We start from the raw sequence: 16,354 nt of genomic DNA, 5'->3' as shown, positions 1-16,354 counted from the left end.
TGTTAAATTATTGATTTCTGGGTTAAGTGGGATAATGTCAAGCGAGCGGGTCATTTTTGCCAATTGAAGGTTGCTGAGGGGTGTTGAATCGGTCCGTCTGTGTTTAATTTGCAATTATGACCCGCTTTCTCTACATTATCCCTTACTTGAAGTTCAGATTTTGTTTAGTTTAATTGCTATTTTAAACTATCAGCATCCCAAAACATTTCTTTATCTTGGCATGAGTTGGGTAAAGAGGAGTACTTTAAAACTGGTTTTACTTACTGCATTTGTTTACTATATGTGTTTATGTACATCAATGAACATTACAAGATCAGCTAGCTTGGATGTCGGAGCAAAACATGTATTGGAAAAAGCTTAAAGACATATTAAGCTTCCATCTGTCGAACGATAATCTGGATCTAGTTGCTCTGTTTGAGAACAGGGTGTGTGTGCTCTTCTCTTTACACACAGTGTGGAGGGGAACAGCTAGTTTGCCTGTGTCTGTCTGTGATAGAGGGAGCACGTGAGAGAGAGTTTCACATAGTTTTGTGTTTGAGTAGGGTCAAGTGGATGTCTTCCTGTTGCAGTGCTGAAATAAGCCACCTGTCATGGTGGGAGTAGGGCAGGGCTGTTTCAAAACCTAGACTTCTCCAGCAATGTTACCTTATAAGGAAGGTGGGCAGAAGCTGCATATTTTACTCAAGGCCAAGGCTCCACGCTGCACTGAATGAGTTCATACGTCTGTGTGTCCTACAGTCACTCTGAGAGAAAGGGCTAGAATAGCTCGCTCTTATTTTCTGAACCGGATTGCCTATTGGGCCCGATACTCTAATAGTGAAGGGTTAAACGCAGAGATTGCAATCCTGTTTTAACACACTGTGGTTTTTAAAGCTTTATCTTAAGAAACTCAGAATTTTCCAGGAAGCGTAACATTCTTCACCTAGATTGCTGCTTCACACTCACACCCTTCCACAAATGGACATCTGGAGTTGTATAGTATATCTGCAGTCTTACTGTTGGCCAGGGAAAGCTGCTGTCTACAACAGTCTGTCAGTTTTGGCCACTGCTCTACAATTAAAATCCTTTTTCTGCGGTATTTAGTTTGTGAGGGGTGAGTGTTATTTTCTCACTTTCCAATGTAGTCCTTAAATGAAAGCAGCCGTCCTTCTGATCACAGGCCACCTCCTGCAACCTTAGGGCACCATACTGCCATACACAACAATGACAATTACTAGAGATATTTATGAAAGAAAAGGTTCACTTGCAACAGTCATCTGATCCTGTTCTCTCTCTCTCTCTCTCTCTCTCTCTCTCTCTCTCTCTCTCTCTCTCTCTCTCTCTCTCTCTCTCTCTCTCTCTCTCTCTCTCTCTCTCTCTCTCTCTCTCAGGTCATACCTGACACCAGTGCGAGACGAGGAGTCAGAGTCCCAGAGGAAAGCTCGCTCCAGACAGGCTCGACAGTCGAGAAGGTCCACCCAGGTTAGTTAACCTTTATCAACTCTGATGTGTTGAGATTCCATTCACCCCTTCTTCCCACCAAACAAGTCACCATTTTTAATAAGTACCAACTAGTAAAATGACAGATGTTCAGTTCAGTTTACATTATGGTTGTATAGCCATAGACTGTTTAAATACACTTTGTCATCCTGGTTGAAGCAGCACTTTTTAACATCTAGGCCTGTACAGACACCACGATGATTTTATTGTTTTACGAGCTGACAAGTGTTTTGAAATGAAAGACAGCAAAAATGAAACCTCAATTGTAAAGCACCAGTAAGACTTTTGACTGCAGAGCTAGGCATAATGTAAACAACAGGATTCTGCATATATAATAATAATAATGATAATGATGACGATGACGATGATAATATAAAAGATTAAAGCAAAGAATTTAAATTCCAACGATAGTCTATCAATCTCTTCTTCTAGGGTGTGACTCTGACTGACCTGCAAGAGGCTGAAAAAACAATCGGCCGGAGTCGTCCCCCAAAGACCCGAGAGGAGGAGAAGGAGGAGAAAGAGAAGCAGGATAAGGAAAAGCAGCAGGAGGAGAAGAAGGAGGTGGAGATCAAGGAAGACGATTACCGATCGAAGTACCGCAGCTTCGAAGAGGTACATTTCTGCTCGGAGGTTTTGAGTCCAAGATGGGTCACTGTCCTCTCCTGTAATCTACACCTTGAATATTTGAATATCCTCCTTCTCTCCCTCTTCTCTGCCAGCGCTACCGGCCCTCGTCTTCCTCCTCTACCTCCGCCATTTCCACAGTCAGCACTGGCTCCATCCCGTACTCTAGCACCGCATTGTCATCCAGTTCAAGCTCCCTCAACAGGCCTAACAGTCTGACGGGGATCACCTCCTCGTACAGCCGTTCCTCCAGAGACACAGAAAAAGGTCAGTGCCGTCCCCATCCGAATACACCTCTACAACAGCTATATGGCCATTATAATTCTCCGAGACAGGACCTAGTCATCATTTATGTTATCTGGGTAGTACTTAGGTCTGTTTGCAATACATACCTTTAAACACACGTTGTATATCTGTTTCAGTTATCACCATTTTGAATGTCATTGATGTTCAGAAAAACATTTTGTTAACAACAAGATGTCTTTATTGCCACCTAAATTAAACATAACAGGCAAAACATTACATTAAATATATTATATTACAGAACCATTATCAACTATTAGACCCATAACTTACATGTCACACACATAAAAAAGGCACTCCAATGTATAAAACAAAAAAAAGACACACAAGACAACAAACTAACTACAGCTATTCTGATATTCCAGACCAGTCTGATGCCTGTTGGCCAGTTTCCCAAGTAAACTTGTTGTCATTCTTCTCAATTGGACAGAAATGGACAAAAAGGAAGAGGAGAAGGAAGGAGAGGACAAGTCTCAGCCCCGCTCCATACGGGATCGCAGGCGGCCCCGTGAGAAGAGACGCTCCACTGGAGTCCCCTTCTGGCCCCAGGATGTAAGAGACCTGCACACACTGATAGGAGTTTGCTATTACTTCTTTCATCATCATAAGTATTCCTAGCACTCTTGATGAGGTGCAGCAGTTCATACCACTCGCACAACCCTATGTGTTCCTCTTTGATCAGTTTGATGTTAACCCTTTATACTGCTTTTTTCAATTGCAGGGGGATGAAAATGACCCTGACCAGCAGTCCGATTCAGAGGAGGGCAGCACCAAGGGAGAGCCACAGGTAATTCCACACACACACACACACTTACACACACACACACACACGACTTCCGTTTGATTCTTGCCCCTTCTGCATTTATTCTCTTTTCTGCTCCTTCCAGTAGTCTTTGATGTTCAGTACTCTGTCCTGTTCAGCTATGATTTCCTCCCCTCCCACAAACTGCCTCCTTTGAGTCCCACCCCCCCCCCACCCCCATTTTCCATCTTCTGGTGATTGTCTGGTTGCTGGGGTGACCTTGCAAACCAAAGTGGTCTCAGCCAAAGATCAGTGGGTTTTAAAAACATGCAGAGATACAAAGTAAAGGAAGTCTGGGTCACTGGGTCAAAGCACACACAATGCAATGGCAGAGAGTTTTGAAGATTAAATTTGTGAGGAACAAAAACACTTTTCACCTCTCAGTTTATGCTTTTTGTGCTCCTTTGTGCATAGTCATACACACATACTGTAAGTCATTTTAATAAGTGTTAGGCAAAATGAACACGTAAGAAACGGATAAACCAGTCTTCCAGTCCCTGAACTATAAATAAAAACTATAAATAGGCTTTTGAATTCCATTAAATGCGTTCATACTTCTCATGAAAGACCTAGCATGAAGCAGAAATCTCAGTGTTGTGAAAAATATTTCTGGCTGGACAAACATCTGTTTGAATGAGAGTGTCTTTTGCAGCATGACATGGCGAGCAGACTTGTGTACAATCAGCAGGGATATACACAGCTACTGGCCCCCCCCCTTCAGTAGAACAAGAGAAAGGGTGGCGCAGCAACAGAGCACTAAATAGGAAACGAGCAATTATCTTTGCATGGACATTGGCGTGCAGGAAGTGCTCTTCCTTTCCTGCCTGGCACTCTCAATTAAAAGCACCAAAATGTTTTAAAAATATATATATATATGTATACAGTATATGTTTGAGTAATGTTGATATGGTAGAGAAGTTCTGCTCAACTTTATTTTTTCAATAAGGTACCCACTCTGAAGTATTTTTCCTCCAAATACCCCTAGACCAGCACAAAACACTTTGGGTTTTGCGGCCCTTTTGATGCATGTAATCTCTCTCTCTCTCTCTCTCTCTCTCTCTCTCGCTCTCTCTCTCGCTCTCTCTTTTGGTCTCGCTCTCTGTCTGTCTCTCTCTCTCCCCCTCCCCCTCCCTCTCCCCCACGTTCCTGTCTTTAAGAGGCCTATCCAATAAAGGCCAAAAAAGCCCCAAAGCAAAATCTGTAAAGGAACAAAATCCCCCCATTTAAGAAACACTGTGGTGGAGAATATGTTTAGCAGACTCTTAAAGAGTCAACATTGCAAATCCCCTGTGGCTTTACATCTCTAGTTGTGCATTGAATGGAGCCAATCTGGGTGTTTATCTGATCAGTTGAACTGATCATTTTCCTTGAACGACTACTTGACTCAGATTGTATCGTTGTTGTCTCTTTCCTCTGGTCACCGCATGAGCTGACTGGAATTTTATAATGTCTGACTCCAACCCGACCTTCCTATCTAACGTTTGGCCCCATCCTCAGGGCCGCTGCTGGGGCACCGCACAATGCACAGTAGGCCTGGAGACACAATACGCCTTGAAGCACTTTGTTTGGGGATAAGTTAGCATGTATATTTAATCTGCCTCCTACACACACAGCCCTGCACTTTTTACAAAGTAGTAAGGTCCAGGTGCAGATGCAGGCAGAGGGAGGCTGTAGAATGTGGAGGTTTAGTTTAAAAGGTCCCATTACATCCTTCTGCTCAGTTTTGTTAGTATATGCTTACTACAATGCCCTCCTCACTATTCACACGTGTAATCTGTCCTTAAGTAGACACTGACTGATAACATTATTCACCAGATGAAGAGCGTGTTTTTCTTAATCAACATTAACTCTTACTTTCATTTTTGCTTTCTTACAGAGTGACCGATTGTCCCGGTATGTTGCATCCTCCTTCTACATCATATTATAATGCTCTTTGTTATTGTCATTTTACACATTATATTATCTGTATTTCACCAACAATTTAAATTGAAGGCCTGTTATTTCTATTGTAGGAATGAGAGCAGCTCTTCATCCATAGATCGCATTGACACTCTTTGTAGCCGGGGCTACGGCGAGAGTCGGAGGACATACTCAAGCCGACTGGATAGGGACGACACAACTGACTATAAGAAGGTGTGTACTGTGTGTAAAAAGCTATTTATACTACTGCTTAAAGGGTAACTACAGTTACTGTTGTAACTACTTCAACCTGGACCTGAACCTATATTCCTATGATTTTGTGTCTGTTGGGAACAACAATCTTTTAGACATTGGTCAATAGTTACAAAAAAATAGGAAAATAGGCTCTACGTTGAAAAAACCCGGTAGTTGCCCTTTAAGCTCATTTGGATCCGAAGTTTATATCAGAACAGTGATGGAGTTTGACTCGCGTACACAAAAAACATTTTTTAACATTCATGACATATTAGAGCTGGGCAAAATATCAATACTATATCAATATCATGATATAAGACTGGATATTGTTTTAGATTTTGGATATTGTAATATCCTACTATGGCATAAGTGTTGTCTTTAAAGGCTGCGTTACAGTAAAGTGATGTCATTTTCTGAGCTTACCAGACTGTTGTAGCTGTTATGTTATTTGCCTTTACCCACTTAGTCACTATATCCACATTACTGATGCTTATTTATCAAAAATCACATTGTGTAAATATTTTCTGAAAGTACCAATAGTCAACACTACAATATTGTTGCGATATCGAGGTATTTGCTCAAAGATATCTAACACAAACAATGTATGATAGGATGTATTCATTAGACTATGATACCGAGGAAAAGTTATGACTTGCATCAAAATTAGTTATTATGCCTCCACAACAGCCATGGCCAGAGGCATTATTATTTTTTGTAAACGCCATGGCTCAGGAACGTCTGGAGGAAAGATTTTCAATTTTGGCACAAATGTCCACTTGGACTCGAGGGTGAGGATTAGATTTTGGCAGTCAAAGGGTCATTGTGACTTAGCAAAACACGTTTTGGGCCATAACTCAAGAATGCATATGCTAATTACGACAAAGTTTCACGCAAATATCTAAAAAGGTAAAATAAGAAAGTGATGACATTTTATACCCAAAGGTTCAGCTTCTCTTTTCTGGCCAACATTCAAGGCCCAAACACATTAACTGAAGGGGAGATTGGGATCATATTTCACATTTGGTCGTATACTGAATTGGTGGCACTAATCTCGAAACTGTGGTGTTGTATACCTTCTGTGCTGCCAGGTTGAAAATGTGTGTGAAGCAGCCACGATTTGCCCCCAAATACACTTTTTTTTTTTTAATTAAATTCCTTCAAAATCTTCACTACATATATTATGAGTCTGGACAGACACAGATGTGAACTGCAACTTGACTGATGGCGGAGGCGTACAACCGCAAGGGTAATTCTGGTTTGTTCATGCCACTGGTTGATATCGCACAAAGTCCTGAGCAGGCCCAAATAACAAATCATTGAGTGTAATTCATTCTTACCATAGTAATTCAACTGCACAATCCTCTAAAGTACAGGCCAAACAGTAGAAAGTAATAGAACTAGTTCTCGAAGCCACAGTGACCAAGCTGAGAGACGTTTAGGTTTCCTACCGATAAAATGAGGAATTTAATGCCTTGGTGGTTCACTTGTTCCACTTGTTGACTGATGGATTATGTTTGTCCCTCCTTTCAGCTTTACGAGCAGATCTTAGCTGAGAACGAGAAGTTGAAGGCCCAGTTACGTGACACGGACCTGGAGCTGGCAGACTTGAAGCTACAACTAGAGAAGGCCACACAGGTACACTGAGCTCACACTGTTTCTGCTGATCAGTGTTGATAAGACCATTAGGATTCCTTATGACTGCTCACTTTCATTTTCCCTCATTGCAGAGGCAGGAACGCTATGCCGACCGATCACAGCTTGAGATGGAGAAAAGGGTAATGACAGAACTAGTTCAGTAACCCAGCTCTAATGCAAATGTCCTTCTTTGCTTAGTAACACCATGAACTTTACTGAAAAGATGTATAACTTCTGTCTCAAGTTTATCTCAAACACAAAAGTCCTCCTGTTATTTCTGATAACTCCAACCTGCTTTAAACATGTTGGTAACACTGCCAATGGGTTTATGTCTAAAGGTAACAAGCAGGCCCCAATATCATCTGGGTGGTGGTATGATCTTAACCTGACTCTTTGTATCAGTCTATTTTCTGCTGCTGGCTGTCGTGTCACACATGTAGTCGGGTTCAAAGGGACTTCCTCCCTCCTCGCCACCCAGAACACTGCCATCTTCTCTCGCACCTGTATTAGACCCTCAGAGGCAGCGTGTGGTCACCTCTTCTCAAGACTGCATATTTTGTTGTTTGTGCGTGTGGCTCTGTGTGTAAAAGTGTGTTTATGTTAACGTGTGTGTGTGTGTGTGTGTGTGGTAGAACAATCAAAATGTTAAATTGCTGTTGAAAGAACCGATGCATGTGTGTTTTCATGGTTTTTGTCAATCATTCAGTAATGCTTGCGTGTTCAGCTGCAGCTGTCTAGCCATGAAACCATAACCCCTCGATTTGTAAAACAGTCATCCATTATTTTCAAGACCATTTTCCATTTGTCTTCACAAACTCTTAAATTACAAGAATGCCATTTTTTTTTTCAGTTTAAAAAAGACATGACTCTCTCCACGAGTCTTTTCATTAACACAACCAACACATTAACACAACCAACACAACCTCTAAACATCTACGTCCCCATTTTCATGACTTAGTCTCTTTGGATATCCTTACATATTAATGATGTTTACATCACAGAGTATGCAAGTTTGAACTGGCTATTGCTTGCAGTCACCTCACGAGTGTTTTTCAAGTGTGTGCTATCGCTACACTCGCATCATCTTCCACATCTTATTTCATGCAGTGTGTAGAGCCTGCACTACAGTGTGCTTTCTGCTAATTGTCTTCATGAAAAGTCCAGAGTTAACCTGCTTTCCTTCCGCCCCACAGGAAAGAAGAGCTCTAGAAAGGAAGATTTCTGAGATGGAGGAGGAACTTAAGGTACCGCCCCATGCAGTCATACTCATGCATTACATTTTCTTTTTGTGTACCGTCAAAGATTTCCATTAATGGAGTCAAGATTGCAGCTAATGTGTAGGGGGTACTTGTGAGTTCCAACATAGTGCTAACTGCTGTCACTTCAGTCTCTGTGTCTCTTTTTTTATATATAGCTCACTCACTTTTTGGGGGGTTTAATAGGAGTGGTTAGTCATTTCAAAATTCATGATTCTTAAAAGATATATATATATATATATGTGTGTGTGGAATTATTACACCTTGAATGTTATTTTCATGGATTTGGCCATTACTTTGACGGGAGGATCTGGGAACAGGAGCAGTCAGATAATCAAACAGGTGGTGAGCAAATCAACAGATTACTCAAATCCACTTAAATTGGCGGTAAAACCAAAACTACTCACCAGATCTCAGCAATCAACATCTGAAGTACAATTGTATTATTACAACAGGGATGATAGGCTAAACTACAAAACCAGAATACACCATAAAAACACGGTACTACTTGTTACTTGGTTATTGAGGTTGATACCTCAATATAAGACAACTCTGCCGTACAAATAACTCCAGTTGAAAAAGTAACCCTGAGGCAATCCTCATCTGCTTTTTCTCTTGTAAAAGTAAAGCATAACACACTTTAATACTTTAAAATGCTTTTTAGAACACACACTCTCTGTGTTGCTTGCCTATTGGTCTCATACTAGCACACTCTCCTGTCAGGCTGTTGAATCGGTTAGAATAATATTTTCTGGCCTGAGGATTCTTAGCTGTAAAATAATTTTTTGGTTTGTTTCTGCATTAAAGGTGCTTTCGACTCTTTCTCTAACTTTCCTTCATGGCAGCTTACACAAACTGTAAGAAAACTCCTCGAGGGTCAAACACACTTCTTGGGCTGACTTACTCTAAAAGACTCTAGACTTCAAGAAAGTCTCTAAACTAGCAACACTATAGCTACAAAGTAAAACGGAATATCTAATGTTTTGAATGTCCTCAAGTGTAACACAGCCTCCAGTCTTGCAAATGCAACTTTCAGAACTATTTTTATAGTCTGCCCAATATGGTACTCTGTCTCTGTCCTCAAGTAAGACTTCTAAATGTGCATCTTTTATTCTGGTCAGTGCACCTCTCAGGTCAGCTGTTGTAATCTATGTGGACATCTTTTATCGACACCAATTAAATGTTCTTTTTCTTGAAAACTGATTTTAGGAGGAGAGGGGGAAAAAAATCTATTAAATTCTAGTAAGCGAGTGTTGTTCCCATCTCTGTGATAAAGAAGTGTGTTTATTTTTAGGCAGCTGGCTGATCTTATCAGTGTCACTTTTCCATTCTATCTACAAGCATCATGCTGAACCCGGAAAGCTCTTAATCATTCTTCAGTTTCCAAAATCTGTCCCCATTTTCTAACAATCTTCCTTTTCTGTTTTCCCTTTCTCCTTCTCTCGGCCCCTCTTCTCTATTCATTTATATTGTCCTGTCTTTCATTACACCTTACTCTCCTAATTTGTTTCTTTTCCTCTTCTGCCGGCCTTTCACTCTGTCCTTCTGTCCTCTCTGCCTCCTCCCCCCCCTCTCTCTCTCTCTTTATGTTTTCCTGTTTTGTGGTTGTTGTTTCCCCCCTGCAGAACCTCCCCGAGGTAAAGCAGGTTCAGGCCCTGCGGCAGGTTAAGGAGCGGCTGCAGGCAGAGAACCGGGCCCTGTCCCGCGTGTTGGCAAAGCTCTCGCAGTCCGCCTGCAGCCAGCTGCCCGCCGTCGACCTCTAAGCCACGTCCGTCTGTCCACCGCCATGTCCACCTACTCCTCCTCCTCTCCTCCTCCTTCTTCCTCACCTTCCCCTTTCCCAACCCCATTCTTCTCATGCTTCATTCGTGCTCTGCCCGCACCCATAGACAGGCAGGTGTCCAGCCGCCCAACTATGACTGGTTTTGTAAACTCCCCTTTTCGCCCCCCTCTGCCTCCCCAGAGCTTTTGGTTTTCAGATTGGGGAGGGTGTCTTTTTTTTCTTGTCTTTTTTTTTTTTTTTTCTTACAACAGGACACTACTTTACAGTACACAACTGGAAGACAATTTCAACACATTGCAACTTAGGAACAGATCCCAAAAATGTCAAACTATGTATGCAACTATGTTTATAATGGGTGGAGAAAATGCTCTGTTAAGAGACATTTAAGGGGTGGCAGATGTCTAAATTGACTCCAAAGTAAAAATTAACACATCAAGTACTGTAAAGGAAAGTGTCCCCTTAGTAGTTTCTAGTTATGATGCTTCCATCAGAGGGGGCTCAGTTGTTAAGTCTGGCTTGTTCTGGCTTCTTTGCATGAAGTGGCTTCCTTTTTTGGCATCAGTCATTTTGGCCGAATCTTCGGAGACTGAAACCTTTCCTTTTCCCCTCTTGACCGCTAATTTGAATTTGACAGATGACTTCAACAAATATTAAAGGTCCCATATTGTAAAAAGTAAAATTGCCATCCTTTTTTGATCATAAAGCAGGCCAAGGTGCTATATAAATACTATGAAAGTATCGGAGCGCTCAATCCAGCCCGTATTTAGAAACCGTGCCTTTAACTGAGCCGTCGGGAATTCTGTGCAGTTTTATGTCAAGAGACGATCGATAGATAGATAGATAGATAGATAGATGGATAGATATGCCGTTATTCATTCACCGGCTACCGTGACGGTGCAGAATCTCCATGAGCGCGGATGCAGAAGACCTGGAAACGCTGATCAATCAGAGCAGACTGGGCTTTCTGGGGAAGGGGCTTAAAGAGACAGTGCTACAACAGAGCATTTCAGACAATGAACATATTCAGACAGTATGAGCAAAAAAAAAAAAAAAAAACTTCTCAACATTAAAGCGTGTCAACATGTTCTAGTATTAATCCAAAATAGGAGTTTGAATCTGAAAATGAGCTTGATATGGGACCTTTAAAATCGGCTGCATGGGCCAACGAGAGTGGCTAGCATTGTGCCTGATCAATATCAAGTATAAAGTAACTTGCTATATTTCAGAACATTCTTGAATATTCCATCAATCAGTTGATCGTCATCTGTAATCAGTTAATTAGTTTGTTTTTAAGTGGAATGAAATTTCTTGTTGGAGTGTGTGTTGTAGAACACTATTTTGTACCTAAAGTTTTCACCACCACAGCATCTGTACATTTTATTTATTAAAAAAGAGTCAAACAAAGTTATATCTGTAATCGAGTGGAGTACAGTCTATGCAAATCTTCCCCTATCATAGCTTACAGTACACCTCCAAATATAGGTTGTTGTCTGCCTGTCGGACAAAATGGAGCGTTACCTTGGATACTATGGAACCAGGCAGGTGTCAAAAGGGGGGAAATACATTTGGCTATTGAATAATTTAAGGCACACTCTTAATTAATTACAAAAATGAACAGAACATTAAACATTTGTGTTCATCTTGTGATATATATGCACTTACTTATCTTTCTATATGTCCTAATGTCGTGTAACATGTTAAATCTTAAGTATATCCAAGGTTCTCTATCCAAGGCAAGATATGTTTTTTACATACAGCACATTTCAGCAACAGGACAATTCAAAGTGCTTTACACAAAACATGAAAAACATCACGACATAGGGCAAACGAAACGCACTACCAAAGGACATTGAAATACAACCAAAAACAGGAATTCAGTCATCAAAGAGGCAAGATAATAGAAAATAAAAACAAGCTCAAATAGAGTAAGACAGGAATACAATACAAAAAAGATAGTTACAGTGCAGCGTAAGAATTGAATAATCATTTAATAAAAGGCAGTGGGTCATATAGATTAGCTCATCCATGGATATACTATCCCTTTCTAGTTTACACAGTGGTACGAAGTGTGTGTGTGCACCTAATAAACCAGTATTGCTCAAACAACATCGAATGTAGTAGCTCAGCTGTACAATAGAGGGCTGAGGTAATGAGGGGAACTGTATTAAATAACAATTGTATATCTACATAATGGCATTTATTCAGTATTTCTAGGCAACTTGGTACCAAAAAAAACAGCAGCTATCCCTCCGCTGATTTCTTACCTGTAACTTTTAAAGTCCCGCTGTTACTGCAACTTGACAGTATTTTCAAGAGCATTGTTTCCACACTTGTATAAAAATAAATAAAATATAAATCAGTTGCTCCTGACACTTGCTGGGCTCTGTAGGATGTAGAATAGCCTAAAATGGTCAATTTTGCATGCACCAGATCAAATAAAAAAGGGACATTATTTTGTCTCTGCTGTGTGTGCGTGTGTGTGTGTGTGTGTGTGTGTGTGTGTGTGAGAGTATATATGTTTTTGTGGCTGCCGGTGAGCAGCTGTTGAGTTTCTGCATGGCTTTCTCAGGACCTTTGGCCTGTGGTGTGCCTGCTTTTATTTCTCTCTCTCTGTCTCTCTGTTGACTTGAACAAGGAAGTGATTTAATTTATTTATTTTACAAAAACACAAAACATGAGAGGTGCTGTGTGACTCAAAGATTGATTGAGACAGGCTGCAATTAACAGTTTGTAAAACTGGCCTGACTGGTTTAACAGCACTGTATCTGTCAAGACTTGTCTAAGCCTTCTCTCTCTTTCTCTCTCTCTCTTTCTCCCTCCATCCCTGTTTTCCTTTTTTTTTAATTCCCTTTTCAGATGCTCCCAGACTTGAAAGCAGACAACCAGAGACTAAAGGACGAGAACGGAGCACTCATTCGAGTCATTAGCAAGCTTTCCAAGTAGTACAGAACACCACCACCACCCCCCCACGCCCCATCTTCTGCACCCCGTAGTCCCCCATGGCAGTGACTAATGGAATTGCACATTTAGATATTAATTGCAACAGACATCAGAGACAAGACTCCTTTTTTTCCTTTATCTCCTCCCAGCTCTTTATTTCCCTGTTTGCTCCTCCACCACCACCACCACCGCAGCAGCATCCATCCATCCATCCATCTATCCATCCATCTACCCCTGCACCTCCTCCTCAACTGTTATCCACTTAATTGTGGGGCTGCTGATGGAACCACTTGAGTTTACAGAGCAAAAGGAAGACAGGCTCGTGTGATCAGCATGTAAAAGCATTGTGGGCGGGGAAAGCCTGAAAACTATTTAACCAATAAGCCTTAGTTGTACATAAAGAGAAAGGAAAAAAAAAACACTTGCAGCGATCTCTCTCTCTCTCTCTCTCTCTCTCTCTCTCTCTCTCTCTCTCTCTCTCTCTCTCTCTCTCTCTCTCTCTCTCTCTCTCTCTCTCTCTCTCTCTCTCTCACACTGAAGAACAGATATTATCCACCACCTGATTTTATTTGTGCCACAATCTCTCTGATGTATTTTTTATTTTTTTGGTTTCCTCTCCCTGTGTTAGTGTTGTGTGCTGTGCCGTTTCCCCTCTCCCTTTTTTTAACCCCTCAAAGTGCCACTTCTGCTCTATATCAGCTCCTCGTGGCCCCTAGTTTCTCCAACACAGATCTCCAATGCACGCACACGCTCTTCCCCCATTTTGTTACCTCTGTGTGTCTTCCTCCAAGAGGGAAACTTTTGAATTCTCGCTTTAGCGAAACGAGGCAGACCTGGTGGAATTTAAGCTTTCACTGTATGTGCAATATGCATTTCTTTTTTTATGCTTTAATGACGAGTCCATCACAAGTAGGATTTTTCGCTCGTCCACCGCTTCCATCGCTCACCTTCCTCCTCTTTTTTTTTTGTTTTGTTTTAAGTTTGTAGTGTAGTCAGTTTATACTATTTCTCACTTTGTTTTAGCAGGTACTGAGTGATGCTGTATATACCTGTATGTATTTGTTTGAGACCAGCACATGGCACGCATTTATGGTTCCCGTCTGTTACAATTAAAAGTATACAAATTCCAGAGGACAAAAAGGTGTGTTTTAAATTTTTTTTCTTTTCTTTTATAGTCCGAAGACATTGAATACAATACAGTAGAGCCTTCCTCTTACACGGGACGGCTGGCAGTGTTCAGTGCTTCCCTTTTTTTCAGTTTAAAATAAGTGTTCACATTATTGTGAAATTTAAAAAATAAATAATAATAATTGCTTCACTACATTTCACTTTCATTGTATTCAGTATCTTGGAAGAGTGCTGTTAATTTTGTCTCCCTTTTTTTTTTTTTTTTTTTTTTTTTTTTTTTTTTTTTTTTTTAAAGCTGTAGTATTATAGTAAAGGTGTTGTCACTAAAAAGAATATCTTAGGTATCTCTAACCCAGTCCTTTTTACAATGTCTACATGCACTGTCAATTCCATGTGAGGAGTCTTGATGTCAGGTTAAAAATATACCATACCATCAAATAGTCCATGCATCTGAACATTTTATGCATTTCAGTGGCCTTTTAAGGATATTTTAGTAACAAGTATAAAAACTAAATAAAAAAAATAAAGGTCACTGCAGATGGACTGATGTCCATCTACTATGGTTTAGACTTTTTTTTTTTTTTTTTGATTTTTCTTTATTTTATTTCATTCCCTTCATCTTGTAAAATAGGTGTGTGGCTTAATACATGCAAGCTGTGCTGTGACTACCAACCACTGAAGAGTTCATTAAAAATAAACTTGTACATTGTAAAGTCCCCACGTCTGATTATTTAAATGGTTTTCAATAATCCTGTCTCCACTGATTTCATTTGATTGATATAAATGGCTCTCAAAGTGGTTCAAATTTTTGAAGAAAGGAACACTTAGCGCTGAGATATCCTGTGTTTTGGGAGTGTTTTAGAATCGGCTTGTTAGTCTCCTCTTATTGTTTTGGATTGTTCTTGGGTTGTTAAAAGGGGCCATTCAGATTTTAATTATCCTTTTTTACAATTGTATAAGAGATTATTTGGGAGTTTCTAATCCCATTTAAATAAGAGTGTTGTGACAATTGAAATATTAATATCTTGTCTTGTGATGTATGTCAGTAACTTGTTATTGCTCCCTTTCTTGGCCAGGACACTTATCCCAAAAAAAAATCATCTCTACCTCCACCCCGATGCACTGGGAGTAAATTCAAGGTTTGCAGTTGCGTTTAAATTAATGCCTTATCATTTTCTCATAACCATGATCTTGTTACTCTGTATAAATAAACCTCACTGGGAATTGTTGTCATAGGGGCTATTGTTTTGGTAGAAAGTCCTTCCAAGTAGGACGTTTCCAGTGATGAGGCGTTTAATGGTCTCTTAACGCCATTGTTGGCTTATTACCAGGCATGCATGGCTATGAAAATAATTTAAATTTAAACCGCATGTCTTCAGTATGTCAAATATACCTGCTCTCTCTTTATTGGGAAGTAGAGAGCCATTTCACTGTTGCTACCCCATCATACCAGTAGATGGTGCACACATGATTTTACTATTAGTGGAAGGATTTCTGTCAGGTAGTTTGTACACAATTCTGTAAATGTGTGAATGTAATACTTGATACTGAAACACTGACATCTATATGGAGATTAAGGAGTTCTATCCAGCTATATAATCAGCTGCACATTATGTGTGTGTGTGTGTGTATATATATATATATATATATAAAAAAAATCTATCAGTAGAGCTCAGATTTTCCAGTAACTGGAGTAACTCTCTTAACTGCTAATTTGCAGACTGGTCTCCCTGTCCTCCCTGAGGACATATCATTCATACTCATGAATATACATCTCTTCACTGTGTGCTATTGTAATCCAATGTGTTCACACAGTATGTGAGCATTTGCTGCAACTTCCACCGCAGAATAAGACCGACTCCTCTTAGTGTGATTGATATGACGGTGATCATGGAACCAACTTTGCTGTAAGCTCTAGTTTTGGAACGGTTTGTCAATAATAGCTCACTGCGGATGACTTGCTCTTTAGATCTGCAATGAAGGGCTCCAATCTTTGTTAGATTAATCTTTGGCGGCATTATCTGCTATAATTTTCATTTCTATTTTTCCATTGCCTCAGCCCATGGTTAGGAAGTCTGGTTTGTGTGTACTGTGACACGGACATGCTTCTTCAACCATACCGTGCAGAATGTCTTCATCAGGACCTTGACAGAAGGGAGAAAAAAACTTCTTGTAGAGAGATTCCTGACCTTAAAAGTGACCCCATGTCATAGTAACAAATGGTTTGAATTAATGCTGACACAAAGG

The 16,354-nt window shown here is 40.4% G+C and overlaps 1 protein-coding gene across 11 annotated transcripts in view; it reads left to right on the top strand.

Annotated features, from left to right (window-relative positions):
- ppp1r12a (protein phosphatase 1, regulatory subunit 12A) overlaps window positions 1-14,820 on the top strand; it is a 54,463-nt gene extending 39,643 nt beyond the window's left edge. For 6 of the 11 annotated variants that reach the window (XM_034863552.1, XM_034863559.1, XM_034863558.1 and 3 more), the window contains 12 exons: window positions 1,371-1,461; window positions 1,912-2,094; window positions 2,202-2,373; window positions 2,840-2,961; window positions 3,131-3,196; window positions 5,088-5,104; window positions 5,224-5,344; window positions 6,896-7,000; window positions 7,093-7,140; window positions 8,194-8,244; window positions 9,882-10,149; window positions 12,896-14,820. In XM_034863552.1, coding sequence (XP_034719443.1) covers window positions 1,371-1,461; window positions 1,912-2,094; window positions 2,202-2,373; window positions 2,840-2,961; window positions 3,131-3,196; window positions 5,088-5,104; window positions 5,224-5,344; window positions 6,896-7,000; window positions 7,093-7,140; window positions 8,194-8,244; window positions 9,882-10,019 — 1,114 coding nt within the window. In that variant the 3' untranslated portion in view covers window positions 10,020-10,149; window positions 12,896-14,820. Of the gene's footprint in view, window positions 1-1,370; window positions 1,462-1,911; window positions 2,095-2,201; window positions 2,374-2,839; window positions 2,962-3,130; window positions 3,197-5,087; window positions 5,105-5,223; window positions 5,345-6,895; window positions 7,001-7,092; window positions 7,141-7,338; window positions 7,373-8,193; window positions 8,245-9,881; window positions 10,150-12,895 lie in introns of those variants that run through there. The other 5 variants (XM_034863561.1, XM_034863560.1, XM_034863553.1 and 2 more) reach the window with 3 other exon arrangements.
- Window positions 14,821-16,354: the final 1,534 nt, after the last annotated feature.

The sequence above is a fragment of the Etheostoma cragini genome, chromosome 23, assembly GCF_013103735.1.
Source record: "Etheostoma cragini isolate CJK2018 chromosome 23, CSU_Ecrag_1.0, whole genome shotgun sequence".
NCBI lineage: Eukaryota > Metazoa > Chordata > Actinopteri > Perciformes > Percidae > Etheostoma > Etheostoma cragini.
This window is presented reverse-complemented; position numbering and strand designations above follow the sequence as displayed.